This window comes from Phyllobates terribilis, unplaced genomic scaffold (assembly GCF_046119375.1).
Source record: "Phyllobates terribilis strain yellow unplaced genomic scaffold, ASM4611937v1 Scaffold_2__4_contigs__length_985480577, whole genome shotgun sequence".
In the NCBI taxonomy this organism is placed as follows: Eukaryota; Metazoa; Chordata; class Amphibia; order Anura; family Dendrobatidae; genus Phyllobates; species Phyllobates terribilis.
In genome coordinates, this window is record NW_027362762.1 from 870,773,833 (window position 1) to 870,789,105 (window position 15,273).

The 15,273-nt window shown below is 38.2% G+C and overlaps 1 protein-coding gene across 3 annotated transcripts in view; it reads right to left on the reverse strand.

Moving 5' to 3' along the window:
• Positions 1–12,471, reverse strand: part of GLRA2 (glycine receptor alpha 2) — a 322,491-nt gene extending 310,020 nt beyond the window's left edge. The window contains exons 1-2 of one of the 3 annotated variants that reach the window (XM_073668082.1): positions 11,625–12,471; positions 5,282–5,415 (exon numbers count right to left, since the gene is read on the reverse strand). In XM_073668082.1, coding sequence (XP_073524183.1) covers positions 5,282–5,415; positions 11,625–11,692 — 202 coding nt within the window. In that variant the 5' untranslated portion in view covers positions 11,693–12,471. Of the gene's footprint in view, positions 1–5,281; positions 5,416–11,624 lie in introns of those variants that run through there. The other 2 variants (XM_073668081.1, XM_073668083.1) reach the window with 2 other exon arrangements.
• Between the last annotated feature and the right edge of the window lie 2,802 nt (positions 12,472–15,273).

Genomic DNA, 15,273 nt, shown 5'->3' on the forward strand with positions numbered 1-15,273 from the left:
AATGACAATTATCCTTTAAGTATTATATTTGGTCGGAATGGATGAGTCACGGAGCATGTGTGACCATTAGTACTGGGTATATTAAAGAGGTATCCAATACTTTAACATTGATGGCCTATGCTTAGGACAGGTCATTCACGAGATCAGTGGGGTGTGACTCCCAGCACCCCCGCCAATCAGCTGTTCTCGCTGTTTCTGTCAGCGGGAACTGACCAGTTACAGAACTGCACAGCTCTGTCAACTGTATAGTGGCTGCGGCCGGGTACTGCACATTTGCCTTCTATTCAAATCAATAGCGGGCGAATCTGCAGTACCCGGCCTTGGCCACTATATAGTAAATGGAGCTGTGCTGTGCAGATCCGGCCGCCGCTAAGAACAGCTGATCAGTGAGGGTGCGTGGTGTCGCACCCCCACTAATCCTAAAGATAGGCCATCACTATTAAAGTAGGGGACAAGCTCTTTAAGATGACATTCTGAGCAGGAAACAAACGAATATTGGGGAGGGGGCGCCATAACCAGTATGTTACCCTAATATCTAGACAAAGAAGCATTTTAAATAAATTCAAATGATATGATTAAATAGGAACATAATGCATTGTATTAAAACTCATTTAATAATATCTATAGTTAAAAATCACTACAACCCTCCTGTAAAACATAAACATGCTCAGTGCGGTATAGAAAAGTAATCCCCGAAGCGGATCTAAAAGAGGAGGCAAAAATCAAATCAAATTTAAAGCTAAAAAAAAAAAATTGATATCAGATTCCTGAGCCAATCTTATACATTAAGCCACGAAAAAAATCCTTTTATATCTGTTAATCTCCCTTCTGTGTATGATAATCTGGAAGCAAATAGATTTATTTCAAGAATCAAATGCAAACAATAGTGGGTCTTACATGTGATGGTGAACCTGTCTCCATGCAGCCGTCTGTCCCACAGCCAATACTGCCGTTACTCTTGGCGGTTATTTTACATGGTGACAGATGTCCTCGCACAAGAATCATGTAATGTTACTGTATGCTAACAATCGCAGGTAATTGCTAAGGGACACTGAGGAATTCCTCTTCAAAAGAGATATATCTTTTTTTTTTTGTTTTGTTCACCAGATATCCATTATTCATGATCAATGTTATTCCAGTGGAGGTAATGGATGGATGGAATGGATTGGAACAATGTCTATCACATGATGGATTGATAGCTGGAAGACACATATGAGAAGACGGATATTTTAATGCAGCGTACAGCAGGCATGAGTCAAGATGATCTCGGAGGGGTAAGTATATCAGTAAAAAATGGAAATCATCTTACATTACATTTTTAGCACATTTTACAACCATTTTCTTTTCTTTGCTAAGAGATTTAAAAAAAAAATTCTATGTATTTGATTGATAAGATCCATAGCTGGGAATGAATTCAAGTGTATTTATTTCTGTTAAATTTACTAGGGCAAAGACTATTGATCAAATTTTTGTGCCGTGTGTTAACAGACATTTTTATCTATTCTTTTTGCTAAAAATGCAGCTATCAGAAGTTTGCTGATAGGTCCATGCACTTTTTCGCATTGGATAAGTGGACAACGTTGCAGATCGGACACATGTAGGAAATTTTTCATACTTTTCAGGCTAATACATTGTTGGGAAACCTCAGGTCCGACTGACAATGATTAAAGCCTTCACCAGGATATATGTATTTTTGAGCATTTTGGTGATATATCCTGGGACATATAAATAAATCTAGTCCGATGCATTTTTCTTGTACTATATTTTTTGCATTTTTTACACAGTGTCACTTTTGTAAGCGACAATATGCTTTGGTCATGATATATATGACTGTAGATCAATGATAAACCATACGGTATACACTATAGACCAATGATAAAACTACATTTAAAAGTGGCGTCTCTCGCTTCCACATCATAATTGACTATGCTAATGATATTACGAGTCGACCCCACAAACCTGCTGATTTGTGAGCACGATTGGCAGGTATCATGCGTGTGTCCGGGTCATTAGAACAGAACATGCCCTACACACACTGATATTGCATACGTCTTGGCAGATGTGTGAGGTCGGAACATCATTGCCATCATAATAATATCATCCTTTAGTTTTGAAGTGACAATGCTGGATAACCCCTTCAAGCAAAACTACATAAAAAAATCTACTGTGCACTGTTTCCTATAAGCTGTGCTTTCTGGAAGTGATACAGTTAAAAAACATACACTCTGCTGACAGGTATACCTGTAGTTGGGCTTGTTGGCCTCATTAGCACATTCAGCTGAAATATATTGCGGCTCAGAGACCAACAGAATACCTGTACTGCAATACAAGCCGCCGGCCAATCAGAGGCCAGTAGCTGACGTCGGCGTGCCCATCTTGTGCTGCCCATGGCTGGCATGGCAGAGTCAGCTGACAGCCTCTGCATCAGCTACATAAGAGGATGCCATGTGTCGTGGGAGCAGGGGAACGTTTTTTTTTATGTACTGTAGAAGAACAGCAGAATGGGGGACATTATTACAGGAAGAGGCCCAGGATGGAGGATATAATTATAGGATGGGGCCCAGGATGGGGGACATTATTATAGAAAGGGGCCCAGGATAGGGGACATTATTACAGAAAGGGGCCAGGATGGTGGACATTATACCAGGAAGGGTTCCAGGATGGAGGACATTACTACTGCAAGGATCCCAGGATGAAGGACATTATTACAGAAAGGGGCCCAGGATAGTGGACATTATTACAGGAAGGGGTCCAGGATGGGGGATATTATTACAGAATGGGGCCCAGGATTGGGGACATTATCAGAGGAAAGGCCCAGGATAGGAGACATTATTACAGAAAGGGGCCAGGATGGTAGACATTATACCAGGAAAGGGAATAGGATAAGGAAAATTACTACAGCAAGAAGCTCAGGATGGGGGACATTATTACAGAAAGGGGTCCAGGATAGGGGACATTATTACAGGAAGGGGCCCAGGATGGGGGACATTATTACAAGAAGGATCCCAGGATGGAGAATATTATTACAGGATGGGGCCCAGGATTTGGGACATTATTAGAGGAAGGGTCAATGATGGGGGACATTATTACAGGAAGGGTCCCAGGATGGAGGACATTATTATAGAAAGGGGCCCAGGATAGGGGACATTATTACAGAAAGGGGCCAGGATAGTGGACATTATACCAGGAAAGGTTCCAGGATGGAGGACATTACTACTGCACGAAGCCCAGGATGAAGGACATTATTACAGGAAGGAGCCCAGGATGAGGGATAGTATTACAGGAAGGAGCCCAGGATGGGGGATATTATTACAGGATGGGGCCGAGGATTGGGGACGTTATTAGAGGAAGGGCCCAGGATGAGGGACATTATTACAGGAAGGGGCCCAGGATTGGGGTCATTATTATAGGAAGGGTCCCAGGATGGGGGACATTATTACAGGATGGGTCAGGATGAAGACATTAATACAGTATGGGGCCAGGATGGGGGACATTATTACATGGGGAGGGGGGGGGACGAAAACGCATGTCTTTATAGGATCTAGAATGCTACAAGGGCCCATACATCTGTACAAAATGCAAGTGGGAGCCCAGTTCCAAATATTGCACTGATGCCCATTGGACTCTAGTTACCCCACTGTTCATTAGTATGTTGTCTTTACTCTTTCCTTTCCAGATTGCTCAGCTTAAAGGGAACACTGCTGCAGTGTGCTTTTTATTGCACACTTTGGTAGTGTGTGTTCATTTGCATGGGTCAAAGTTGCAATACTAAGGACAGCTGCTACCAAAAGTGCTAAATGTGCAGATGCCCTTTTCTAACTATAAGGCATTACTTTTAGGCTGCGTTCAGCAAAAAACGCATTGCCCCTGTTAAGTGTGAACACATACGTGAAAAACTGGATTAATTGGATTAATTGCAAAGAATTATTTTAGCTGGAAAGTATTTTGAAAATCTTTAAATCTCATAGCTAAGAAAAATAACATTACCAAAGCAAGATTAACAAACTTTTACAGCCTTTAAAGAAAACCTAATGTATAGCACTGGTCCTATATACTCGTATATGTTATTTCTTACATGCATGCATTGAATGTAAAACATCATGTTATATCTTATTATAAGGGGCTACAAAGAGTTGATAGTAGCTAATATTGTACCTGAATGGATTGTATGATTTAGGAAAAAAAATATTAGATCTAAGTCCCATATTCGAGACCTCCATCAATTATCTGAAGTGCAAATCACCTACAATAGCAACCCTGTCAGGATACCCTTGATTAGTTTATTTTCTGGGAACCCTCCTAACTTAAGAGATTGCCCAAGACAAATAATTTATTTTAATTATAATGGGATCTCATTTGTATACATAGTGCCTGGAAAAAGTATTCATACCCTGTGAACTTTTCCACATTTTTTTCATGTTACACCCACAAACCTAAATGTTTTTTATTGGCCTTTTATGTGATATACCAACACAAAGTAGCAAGTATTTGTGAAGTGTAAAGGAAATGATACATGGTTTTCTAAATATTTTAAAAGTATAAATCAGAAAAGTGTGATGTGCATTTGTATTCAGCTCCATGTAGTCTGATACCCTTAAATAAATTACTGAGTGACCAATTGCCTCCAGAAGTCAAATAATTAGTAAATTGAGTCCACCTGTGTAATTTATTCTCGGGATAACTACAGCTGTTCTGTGAAGCCTCTACATGTGCAAAGCTGGTAGAGACAGACCCCAAAAGACATGCAACAGTCAGGGGGCTGAATACAAATGCATGTCTCAATTTTCAGATATATATTATTAAAATATGTAGAAAGCCATGTATCATTCCTTTTACGCTTCACAAATACTTGATACTTTCTGCTGGTATATCACATAAAATCCCAATAAAATACATTTAGGAAAAGTTCACGGGGTATACTTTCTCAAGAGACTGTATACATGTGTGTGTATATAAATATATATATATATAAAAAACTAAAGGCATGTCAGTATGGTTCTTGGTAAGTAGTTTTATACTATCGTGCATTGGAGACTCGTACAAATCTGCAAGTCTGGTGTCAACAAAAAGTAGAGCAACCAATTAGATTCCTTCTCATTTCTCTTTCGGAGGTTTGGAAATAAAAGAAGTAATCTTTACTCTGTTTTTGTACCCAAGCTCCATTATATCTCAATGTAGATTGGAGATAGTTATTGTGGTCCCGGCGCCTCTGTGATGCCACTAGTTGTGAATGAGCAGTAATTATCCCCTACGTATTGATAATGGTTATCAACAATCTTACCTTTAAAGTTTGGTCTGATTCTTGCATCATATCCCGATGTCCTTCCCATGAGTTTGTCCAAAAAATCAGAAGGGGACATGCTCTGGGGTGGAGATTTCCCAGACCTGGAGTCATGTTCTTTACAATAAGCCGACCTGCACAAATCATTGAGTTCAGCATTAATGTGATGATCAATAATGATAATATAATATTTCCTATATTTCATTACAAAAAAAAAATAAAAAACATAGAATAAGCAAAGTGACCATTGATTAAGATTTGTATGTTATATAGCGACATCCTTAAAAGGGTTTCCTTACTATTAGAGATGATAGCATATTATTAGGATATATCAATATTCAATAATTGCTGGGAGTTCAGCTGCCAGAACCTCCTTGATCCAACCAATTAAAGGGGCTACAGCACTCATCCTTCAGTCTTTTCCCACGCAGAGCCCCGTCCATCTGCTGCCCAGGGAACTGCAACGCAGCTTGTTGCGCTTGTGTGGAGTTGCATTGCAGTTTCCTGAACAATTGGAGGACGATACCTGCTCTCTGTAGAGAAAGTGGCGGAGAGGCGTCTGCCCCTTCATTTTCAAAACTGACACATGATAATGCAGTAAGGACATATCTCTACATTAGGACATCACTTCTGAATATGAGATTACCTATTTAATTTTTCTTTTACATTTACTAATACTGTACTAATAACATCATATGTTTCTACCTCATTTCCTACAAATTCAAGAATGGTACAAACTGTTACAACTCTTTTCAGTTATAACTTAATCATACACTTTAGACAGACAATAGCTATCTTCCCTTTGCCTATATACATGCATACATACACATACATGAAACATACACATGCACAACAAACACATACATACACACACACATACATATACACATACATACATACACATGCATACATACACATACATACATATACAAATGCATACATACACATAATACACATGCATACACACATACACACACATACATATATACATACATACATACACATACATACACACATACACACACATACATATACCCATACATACATATACAAATGCATACATACACATAATACACATGCATACAAACACATACATACACATACATACACACATACATACACTTACATACAAACACATACATACACACATACACATACATACATACACATACATACACATAATACACATGCATACAAACACATACATACACACATACATACACATGCATACATACACTTCACACAAACACATACATATATGTACAGGAAACATACAAATGCATACATACACATACACATACTACCCATGCATACAAGCAAATGCATACACATGAAACATACACATTCATACATACTCCTACATATAAATACATACACATGAAACACACTTACATACGCACTCATAAAAAACACCTATATTCACACACATACATATGCATACACACACATCCACATATATACATACACATGAATACATACACATGCATATATACATATACTTGGGTTGTGTCTTCTGAATGGTGGTAGAGTTGTAAATGCCAGACAAATCTGCTTATCTCCTTTGGGAACAAAACGATCAGGCATAATGAAATACATCTGCCCAATCTTTCTTTCTCTTGAGGCTTGTCAAGGAAGAGTGAGTTGGTCCAACTGAAATCGGCGTGTTCAGCCGACATTAATCGAATGTACATGCCCAGCTAAAGTCTTATCTGTTTTTTCAGGAAACTGTCTAACAAGCAACGTGGTGCCCTATGGGTGTGGATTACATCTAAGGCACCAGCATGAATTACAATGGCGATACCCATGTTCTTCAGACTCATGGGTGACAACAGAACTCAACCTAATTAGACAATGAACACCTCCTAACTAGATTTGCCATTCAGGTGCCTGGGAAAGATGGGCGATCATACTGGTCGTGACTAAGGATACCTAGAAACTTATAATGACTATAAGGGAGGACAATACAAGGGTCTTTAGTTGTTGTGACATGTTTTAATTCTGTTCCTATTAGCTTACATTTGATAGCAATAGTTCTCTATATGCAGAACTTCCACTACTGTTTCCCTGCTGTATTTCTTTCTGATAATCTCATAGTAAGATCAGACGGCGGACATTTTTATTTACATGGTGTCTTCATTATATCCTGTGGCCTCCATTTATCTCAGATCTGGAACGCTGCTGACCTATATTTGTCGTCACAGCAGCTCCATTGAATTCCACAAAGGTAATGAACGATAACTCTACATGGCATCCGAACAGCCCTAAAATGTGCAACGCCCGGCCTGTACAACAACCTGGGTACAATGGGAGTGATAATCCCGGCCTCATTAGCAAAGGAGGATACTGTAATCAGCGATGTCACATAAAAATGGCTTTTCTTTTTCTTCACTCCATAGCTACAGTCATATGAAAAAGTTTGGGCACCCCTATTAATCTTAAGCTTAATGTTTTATAAAAATTGGTGTTTTTGCAACAGCTATTTCAGTTTGATATATGTAATAACTGTTGGATACAGTAATGTTTCTGCCTTGAAATGAGGTTTATTGTACTAACAGAAAATGTGCAATCTGCATTCAAACAAAATTTGACAGGTGCATAAGTATGGGCACCTCACCAGAAAAGTGACATTAATATTTAGTAGATCCTCCTTTTGCAAAAATAACAGCCTCTAGTCGCTTCCTGTAGCTTTTAATGAGTTCCTGGATCCTGGATGAAGGTATTTTTGACCATTCCTCTTTACAAAACAATTCCAGTTCAGTTAAGTTTGATGGTCGCCGAGCATGGACAGCCTCTTCAAATGATCCCACAGATGTTCAATGATATTCAGGTCTGGGGACTGGGATGGCCATTCCAGAACATTGTAATTGTTCCTCTGCATGAATGCCTGAGTAGATTTGGAGCGGTGTTTTGGATCATTGTCTTGCTGAAAGATCCATCCACTGCGTAACTTCAACTTTATCACTGATTCTTGAACACTATTGCCAAGAATCTGCTGATACTGAGTGGAATCCATGCGTCCCTCAACTTTAACAAGATTCCCAGTGCCGGCATTGACCACACAGCCCCAAAGCATGATGGAACCTCCACCAAATTTTACTGTGGGTAGCAAGTGTTTTTCTTGGAATGCTGTGTTTTTTTGCCACCATGCATAACGCCTTTTTGTATGACCAAACAACTCAATCTTGGTTTCATCAGTCCACAGGACCTTCTTCCAAAAAGAAATAGGCTTCTTCAAATGTGCTTTTGCATACCTCAGCCGACTCTGTTTGTGCGTACTTGCAGAAACGGCTTCTTTCGCATCACTCTCCCATACAGCTCCTCCTTGTGCAAAGTGCGTTGTATAGTTGACCGATGCACAGTGACACCATCTGCAGCAAGTTGATGCTGCAGCTCTCTGGAGGTGGTCTGAGGATTGTCCTTGACTGATCTCACCATTCTTCTTCTCTGCCTTTCTGATGTTTTTCTTGTCCTGACACTTCTGGCCTTAACAAGAACTGTCCCTATGTTCTTCCATTTCCTTACTATGTTCCTCACAGTGGAAACTGACAGGTTAAATCTCTGAGACAGCTTTTTGTATCCTTCCCCTGAACAACTATGTTGAATAATCTTTGTTTTCAGATCATTTGACAGTTGTTTTGAGGAGCCCATGATGCCACTCTTCAGAGGAGATTCAAACAGGAGAACAACTTGCAAGTGGCCACTTTAAGTAGCTTTTCTCATGATTGCATACACCTGGCTATAAAGTTCAAAGCTCAATGAGGTTACAAAACCAAAAAAAGTGCTTTAGTAAGTCAGTAAAAAGTAGGCAGGAGTATTTAAAACAAGAAAATGATAAGGGTGCCCATACTTATGCACAGGTCAAATTTTGTTTGAATGCAGATTGCACATTTTCTGTTAGCACAATAAACCTCATTTCAAGGCAGAAACATTACTGTGTCCAACAGTTATTACATATATCAAGCTGAAATAGCTGTTGCAAAAACACCAATTTTTATAAAACATTAAGCTTAAGATTAATAGGGGTGCCCAAACTTTTTCATATGACTGTATTTAAAAGCTCGCCTTATCCATCAGTAAAACGTACAAAGAACCAATGAATGAGTTTTACCGGATAGATGAACACTGTACATAGAACTGGGAAGATGAATGAAGGATACATGTGGTAAAATGAGACTGCTGGGTAATTAAAGGGAAAAAATCATATATATACAGAATCTATACACATACATCGAAGAAATAAAACTGTAATATATGTATCATTTATGTAACACATATATTATCATTTAAATATTTTTAGATGAATATTTAAATAAATTTCAATATACACATGCACTGTTTTAATATATACTTAATACTATATATATATATATATATATATATATATATATTATTCCCAGTAATTAAAATGAATTTCATGCTGTGATAAAACAAGCTCATGAAGCACATTCCAATAAATCATCCCCAAGCTTATTAAATGCAGAAATCCGATGACCTTTCCAGATATTGAATATGTATGAAAAATGGCAAAACAAGGACGCTCGACCAGAATATTCTTGTTAATAAGCTAATATAGCCACAGGCAGAATGTTACACATGTAAACTCTATGTGCAACTTAAATATTACAATCCACTGGACGGTATAGACAGATGTAGCAGAGCGGAGCTTATCAATTAACACAACTCATTGTAATGTCACAATATCTGTGACTTGTTAAAGTAGTGCAGGTAAATATCATAACTGATTAGATAGACAGATAGATAGATAGATAGATAGATAGATAGATAGATAGATAGATAGATACGATAGATAGATAGATAGATAGATACGATAGATAGATAGATAGATAGATAGATAGATAGATAGATAGATACGATAGATAGATAGATAGATAGATAGATAGATAGACAGATAGATAGATAGATAGATAGATAGATAGACAGATAGATAGATAGATAGATAGATAGATACAATAGATAGAGATAGATGATTGATAGATACATAGTTAGATAGTTTTTGATCAAAAACTGTGTTTACTAAGTACCCTATGTTATTTATATGCACTATTGCTTTTACGTACTTACTTACAGCAGGGTATATGCTTATTTTGTTTCTGTCTTAGGTTTTGTCTGTTTAATGGCCGGTGTGAACATGCTCCTATTTTGCATGCATATCAACTTATACTCCAGTTCATTGTTTTTCTGTATAGTTGGATAGAAATAGATACATAGATGTAGATATATAGACAAGATAGAAAGGTAAAGATAGACAGATAAATAAATAAATAGAGAATAAGGATGAAAGATAGATATGGATAGATAGATGATAGATAAATAGATGGATAGATAGATAATAGATAAGATAAAAAGTTAGAAAGATAAAGAGATAGATGATAGCTAATAGCTAATAGATGAATAGATAAGATAATAAGATAGAAAGATAGAGAAATAAATAGACAGATGATAGATAAATAGATAGATCATAGATAGATAAATAGATAATAGATAGCTAGATAGACAGATGTTCCTAAATACTTGATCTTATCTAGTCCCCCAGTTGTAGTAGGCAGGGGCAGCCGTCTGCTTGGATATCACCAGTCCATTGGTGGCACTGTGCATTATGAGGCAACACCAATGCACATTCCTATGGATATCCAGCAAGCATACAGTGCCATATATATAAGCATACAATAAACATACAGTGCCATATATATATAAGTATACAGTGCCATATATATAAACATACAGTGCCATATATATAAGCATACAGTGCCATAAATATAAGCATACAATAAGCATACAGTGCCATATATATAAGCATACAATAAACATACAGTGTCATATATATAAGCATACAATAAACATACAGTGCCATAAATATAAGCATGCAGTGTCATATATATATAAGCATACAGTGCCATATACTGTATATAAACATACAGTGCCATATATATAAGGATATAATAAACATACAGTGCCATATATATAAGCATACAGTGCCATATATATATATAAGCATGCAGTGTCATATATATAAGGATATAATAAACATACAGTGCCATATATATAAGCATACAGTGCCATATATATATATAAGCATGCAGTGTCATATATATAAGGATACAATAAACATACAGTGCCATATATATATATAAGCATACAGTGCCATAAATATAAGCATACAATGCAATTAACTTCTCCCATAGAAGATTATTTAACCCTTTTATGTACATAAATAATTCTGAATCTGATGACAGGGGAATCCTACATGCAGGTCCACATACTGCACATGTGTAATGTAACAGTGCTGATCAATATGAGGGACAGTATCACACGTATTTCCTACCTGAAGTTATTGATCTCAAAGCATAATGCAAGGAATGCTGTCACAATGTTAACCAACCGCCGGTTCATTCCTCCTGATTTATTTTAAGGTAGAAAATATTCCAGAAATGACTCCAGACAATGAAAAAAGCCTTTGTTAGAGAAAAAAAAAAGAGCTCCTATTGTCTAGATGCCAAATCCGTCATGAATGATTTTTCCTTGGAGATGAAAATGAGGGCGATCTGCATTGTTACAGACTATAGGGGGGATAGACAGGGGGCTCCGGTCTGGAAGCATTGTCAGGTTAAGCCCAGGCTCATTATTCAGCAGAGCAGTAGATGATGTGCTTTCCTCTCCGGATTCTCCGTACAGGGGGCTGTTACCTTATAAACATAGCGTAAAGCGGGATCCCCGGAACGGCTTGTGGCTCTGGTAGTAAGGCTGCTCTACTTGGCACGGATGTCGCAATTATATCAACAGCTCCGACAGGGAGAGTCCGATATTGACGGTGGCATCCATATACCCAAATAGCGAGGGTGGCCAGGAAGGGGGGATTCCTAGCCGTGAACTTTTGTGGCGATAAATGGCGTTTTTAGTATTAAGACCACTAAATGGCTCCAGCAATTGAGAGCGATTGGAATTAGAGAGTCGGAAGATAACGTTTTCCTGTCCACGGCGTCGGCCGGGCTCCTTTCTGGCAGCGGATACTTCTCCCTGTGCTGCTGCCGCTGACACTGAGGCTGATGTAGAAGAAGAAGACGAAGAGGAGGAGGAGGAGTGTGGGGGAATGAACACAAGCTTTTAGTACAGCAACTATGGACTGTGCTGATGTGGGTGGGAAAAGGCAGCTGACTGCAATCCCCCCTTATAAAGAGAGCAAGCCCATTCTTTTCTCCACTGTCTGTGAATGCAAAAACCTTAATCATATTAAGAATTGGAGAGGGGAAAGGTACGGCCCTAGATGCTGCAATAATGGGATCAGCGGCATCTTCAGAGTCTTGCAATGAGAAACAGAACCGGCCATTAATACTTGTGAGTGAGAGCTCTCCTGTGTGTTCAATAGAAGGAAGATCTAGAAAAGGCATCATGTTAATGCTTTGGGATATTTTACAAACTCCTTAGGTAATTTGTATATCAGAATGAGATATTTTGATATTTTTCCAACACACTAGTTAATTAGTAAATCTGCACGGGATATTTGTACATTGTACAAATGAGTTAGGTAAATCTGCATGGGGTAACAGCCACATGTCTAAGCCATGCATGATCCGGGGAGCGCGCCCGTGTGACTCACACATGTACCTCTCTCCTATATTAGGTGAAAAGCGAAATGCAAAGACAAAAATAACACGTCTTATTTATATTACTAGGGAACAGCAGCAGAAAAATTAAGATTCATGAAAATGTTATGTATGCATATAACATAAGAAAGATGATAGATAGATAGATAGATAGATAGATAGATAGATAGATAATAGATTGATAGGTATGGATAAATATATATAGATATATATGGATAGATAGATATTATGGATAGAACAGGTGCCAGCTGCAGAAACTGCACAATATAGATAAAGCGTAGCAGCACTCTGTAAGGGCCAAGATACATAAAAACAATGGAAACATTGGATCTAAACTGTATTATTACTCAGTAAGCTGTACTTACAAAAAATGAAGGCTCTTAGAGCATAAATTGGCCAATTCATGTGTGCCCATCAACCACGGCAAGGTGACCTCCCGTTTGATGGGTCTTGTTCTACTCTACATGCCACTTTTGGGCTACAAGCCTATAACTAAACAAACAAAACATGCCACTTCTGGGCTCCAATTTAAATGGGCAGGTAGAACTGGTTATATATCACCTAGTTAGTTGTAGGCTTGTAGCCCAAAAGTGGCAAAAAATAGCCCTAAATTCAAAGCATGATGTCCATTATTCCAGAGATGGCGCCATTGGATATCTTTTCCAAGTTCATCAGTGAGAATAAAAAAAAATATAAAGGTCACATGATTGTCTTGTTGACTATGGACCTTATTTGTAAGTTATCAGCTAGTAAGGTTACTGCAACAAAACATGTGCATCAGTTAACCCCCAAAAATGGTATCCAATGATAATGCCAATCTTGGTAACCCAGAAGGAGGCTCTCAGGTATAGCAACCAAACAAAACAGTGCCTTGTGTTTCTGTCTGATAATGCATGAAAAACTCTGTGTGCCAAACGTGGCCTGTTATGGGCAAGTGAAGGCTGCGTGATGCAGTAAGAGTTTCCAGTCTTGTTCCAAAACCGGGCTCATACGCCAGTTATTAGCATGCACAATGAAGCATCCAAAATGTATTTTTGGTGCATATGTGCTCAGTAAGAATTGATAATACAACAATGCAGCTTAGAGAGGAGCTGTCCGCGGTGCTTAAAATTAGCAGCATACGACCACTGATATAGTGACAGCTAGTTGCTAGTGGTCGTAACCATAAATACCTAAGGTCCTGCAATGCCTGCACATGAGAAAAGAGACATAGCTAATCAGAAAAACTATACTACATTTCTAATTGGAGATATTTGCTAATATAATTATTATTACACTTACTACATATTGGGACAAGATCTTGGAGATGGGAATACCCATTTAAGCCCTTTAGATGGTGGTAAGCCTATAAGAAAGATCCATTTGGTCTCTTATACCAGCTATGAAGTCCGGATATGGGTGTATCTTCTTTATTGATGTCACTCTCATTTTTTCTATTCTGCATCTTAACTCACATATTATTTTACCAACATAATTCTTGGGACACAGGCAAGATGTGAAGTAATCTACTCACCTGGATCTACTAAGTCACTTATGGTTAAAGAATCATTGGTCGCCGCTATGGGGAAAGTTTTACAGACTGTTAAAAAGTCGCATGCTAGGCAGATAGCACATTTAAAGCAACCCAGGAATTTCCTATAATGTCATGTCCCAGTTGGTTTAAGGAGGATAAAGTGGCTTTTGACAAGATAACCCCGAAGGCTCCTACTTTTCCAATATATAAGAAGGAAGCCATATTGTTATCTAGTATCAAAGTATCCCAATATTTCTTAATCACCTTTCTAGTCCCAATGGTTCCAGAATCAAAGGTGCCGATAACCTTCTTGTTTGGAGTGCACTTCATATACCTTCATCTACAGTGCCTACAAGTAGTATTCAACCCCCTGCAGATTTAGCTGGTTTGATAAGATGCAAATAAGTTAGAGCCTTCAAACTGCAAACGAGAGTAGGTTTTATGAACAGAAGCATAAATCTTACAAACCAAAAAGTTATGTTGCTCAGTTGAATTTTATTAAATTTTAAACATAAAAGTGTGGGTCAATTATTATACAACCCCTATGTTTAATATTTTGTGGAATAACCCTTGTTTGCAATTACAGCTAATAATCGTCTTTTATAAGACCTGATCAGGCCGGCACAGGTCTGTGGAGTTATCTTGGCCCACTCCTCCATGCAGATCTTCTCCAAGTTATCTAGGTTCTTTGGGTGTCTCATGTGGACTTTATTCTTGAGCTCCTTCCACAAGTTTTCAATTGGGTTAAGGTCAGGAGACTGACTAGGACACTCCAACACCTTGACTTTTTCCCTCTTGAACCAGGCCTTGGTTTTCTTGGCTGTGTGCTTTGGGTCGCTGTCTTGTTGGAAGATGAA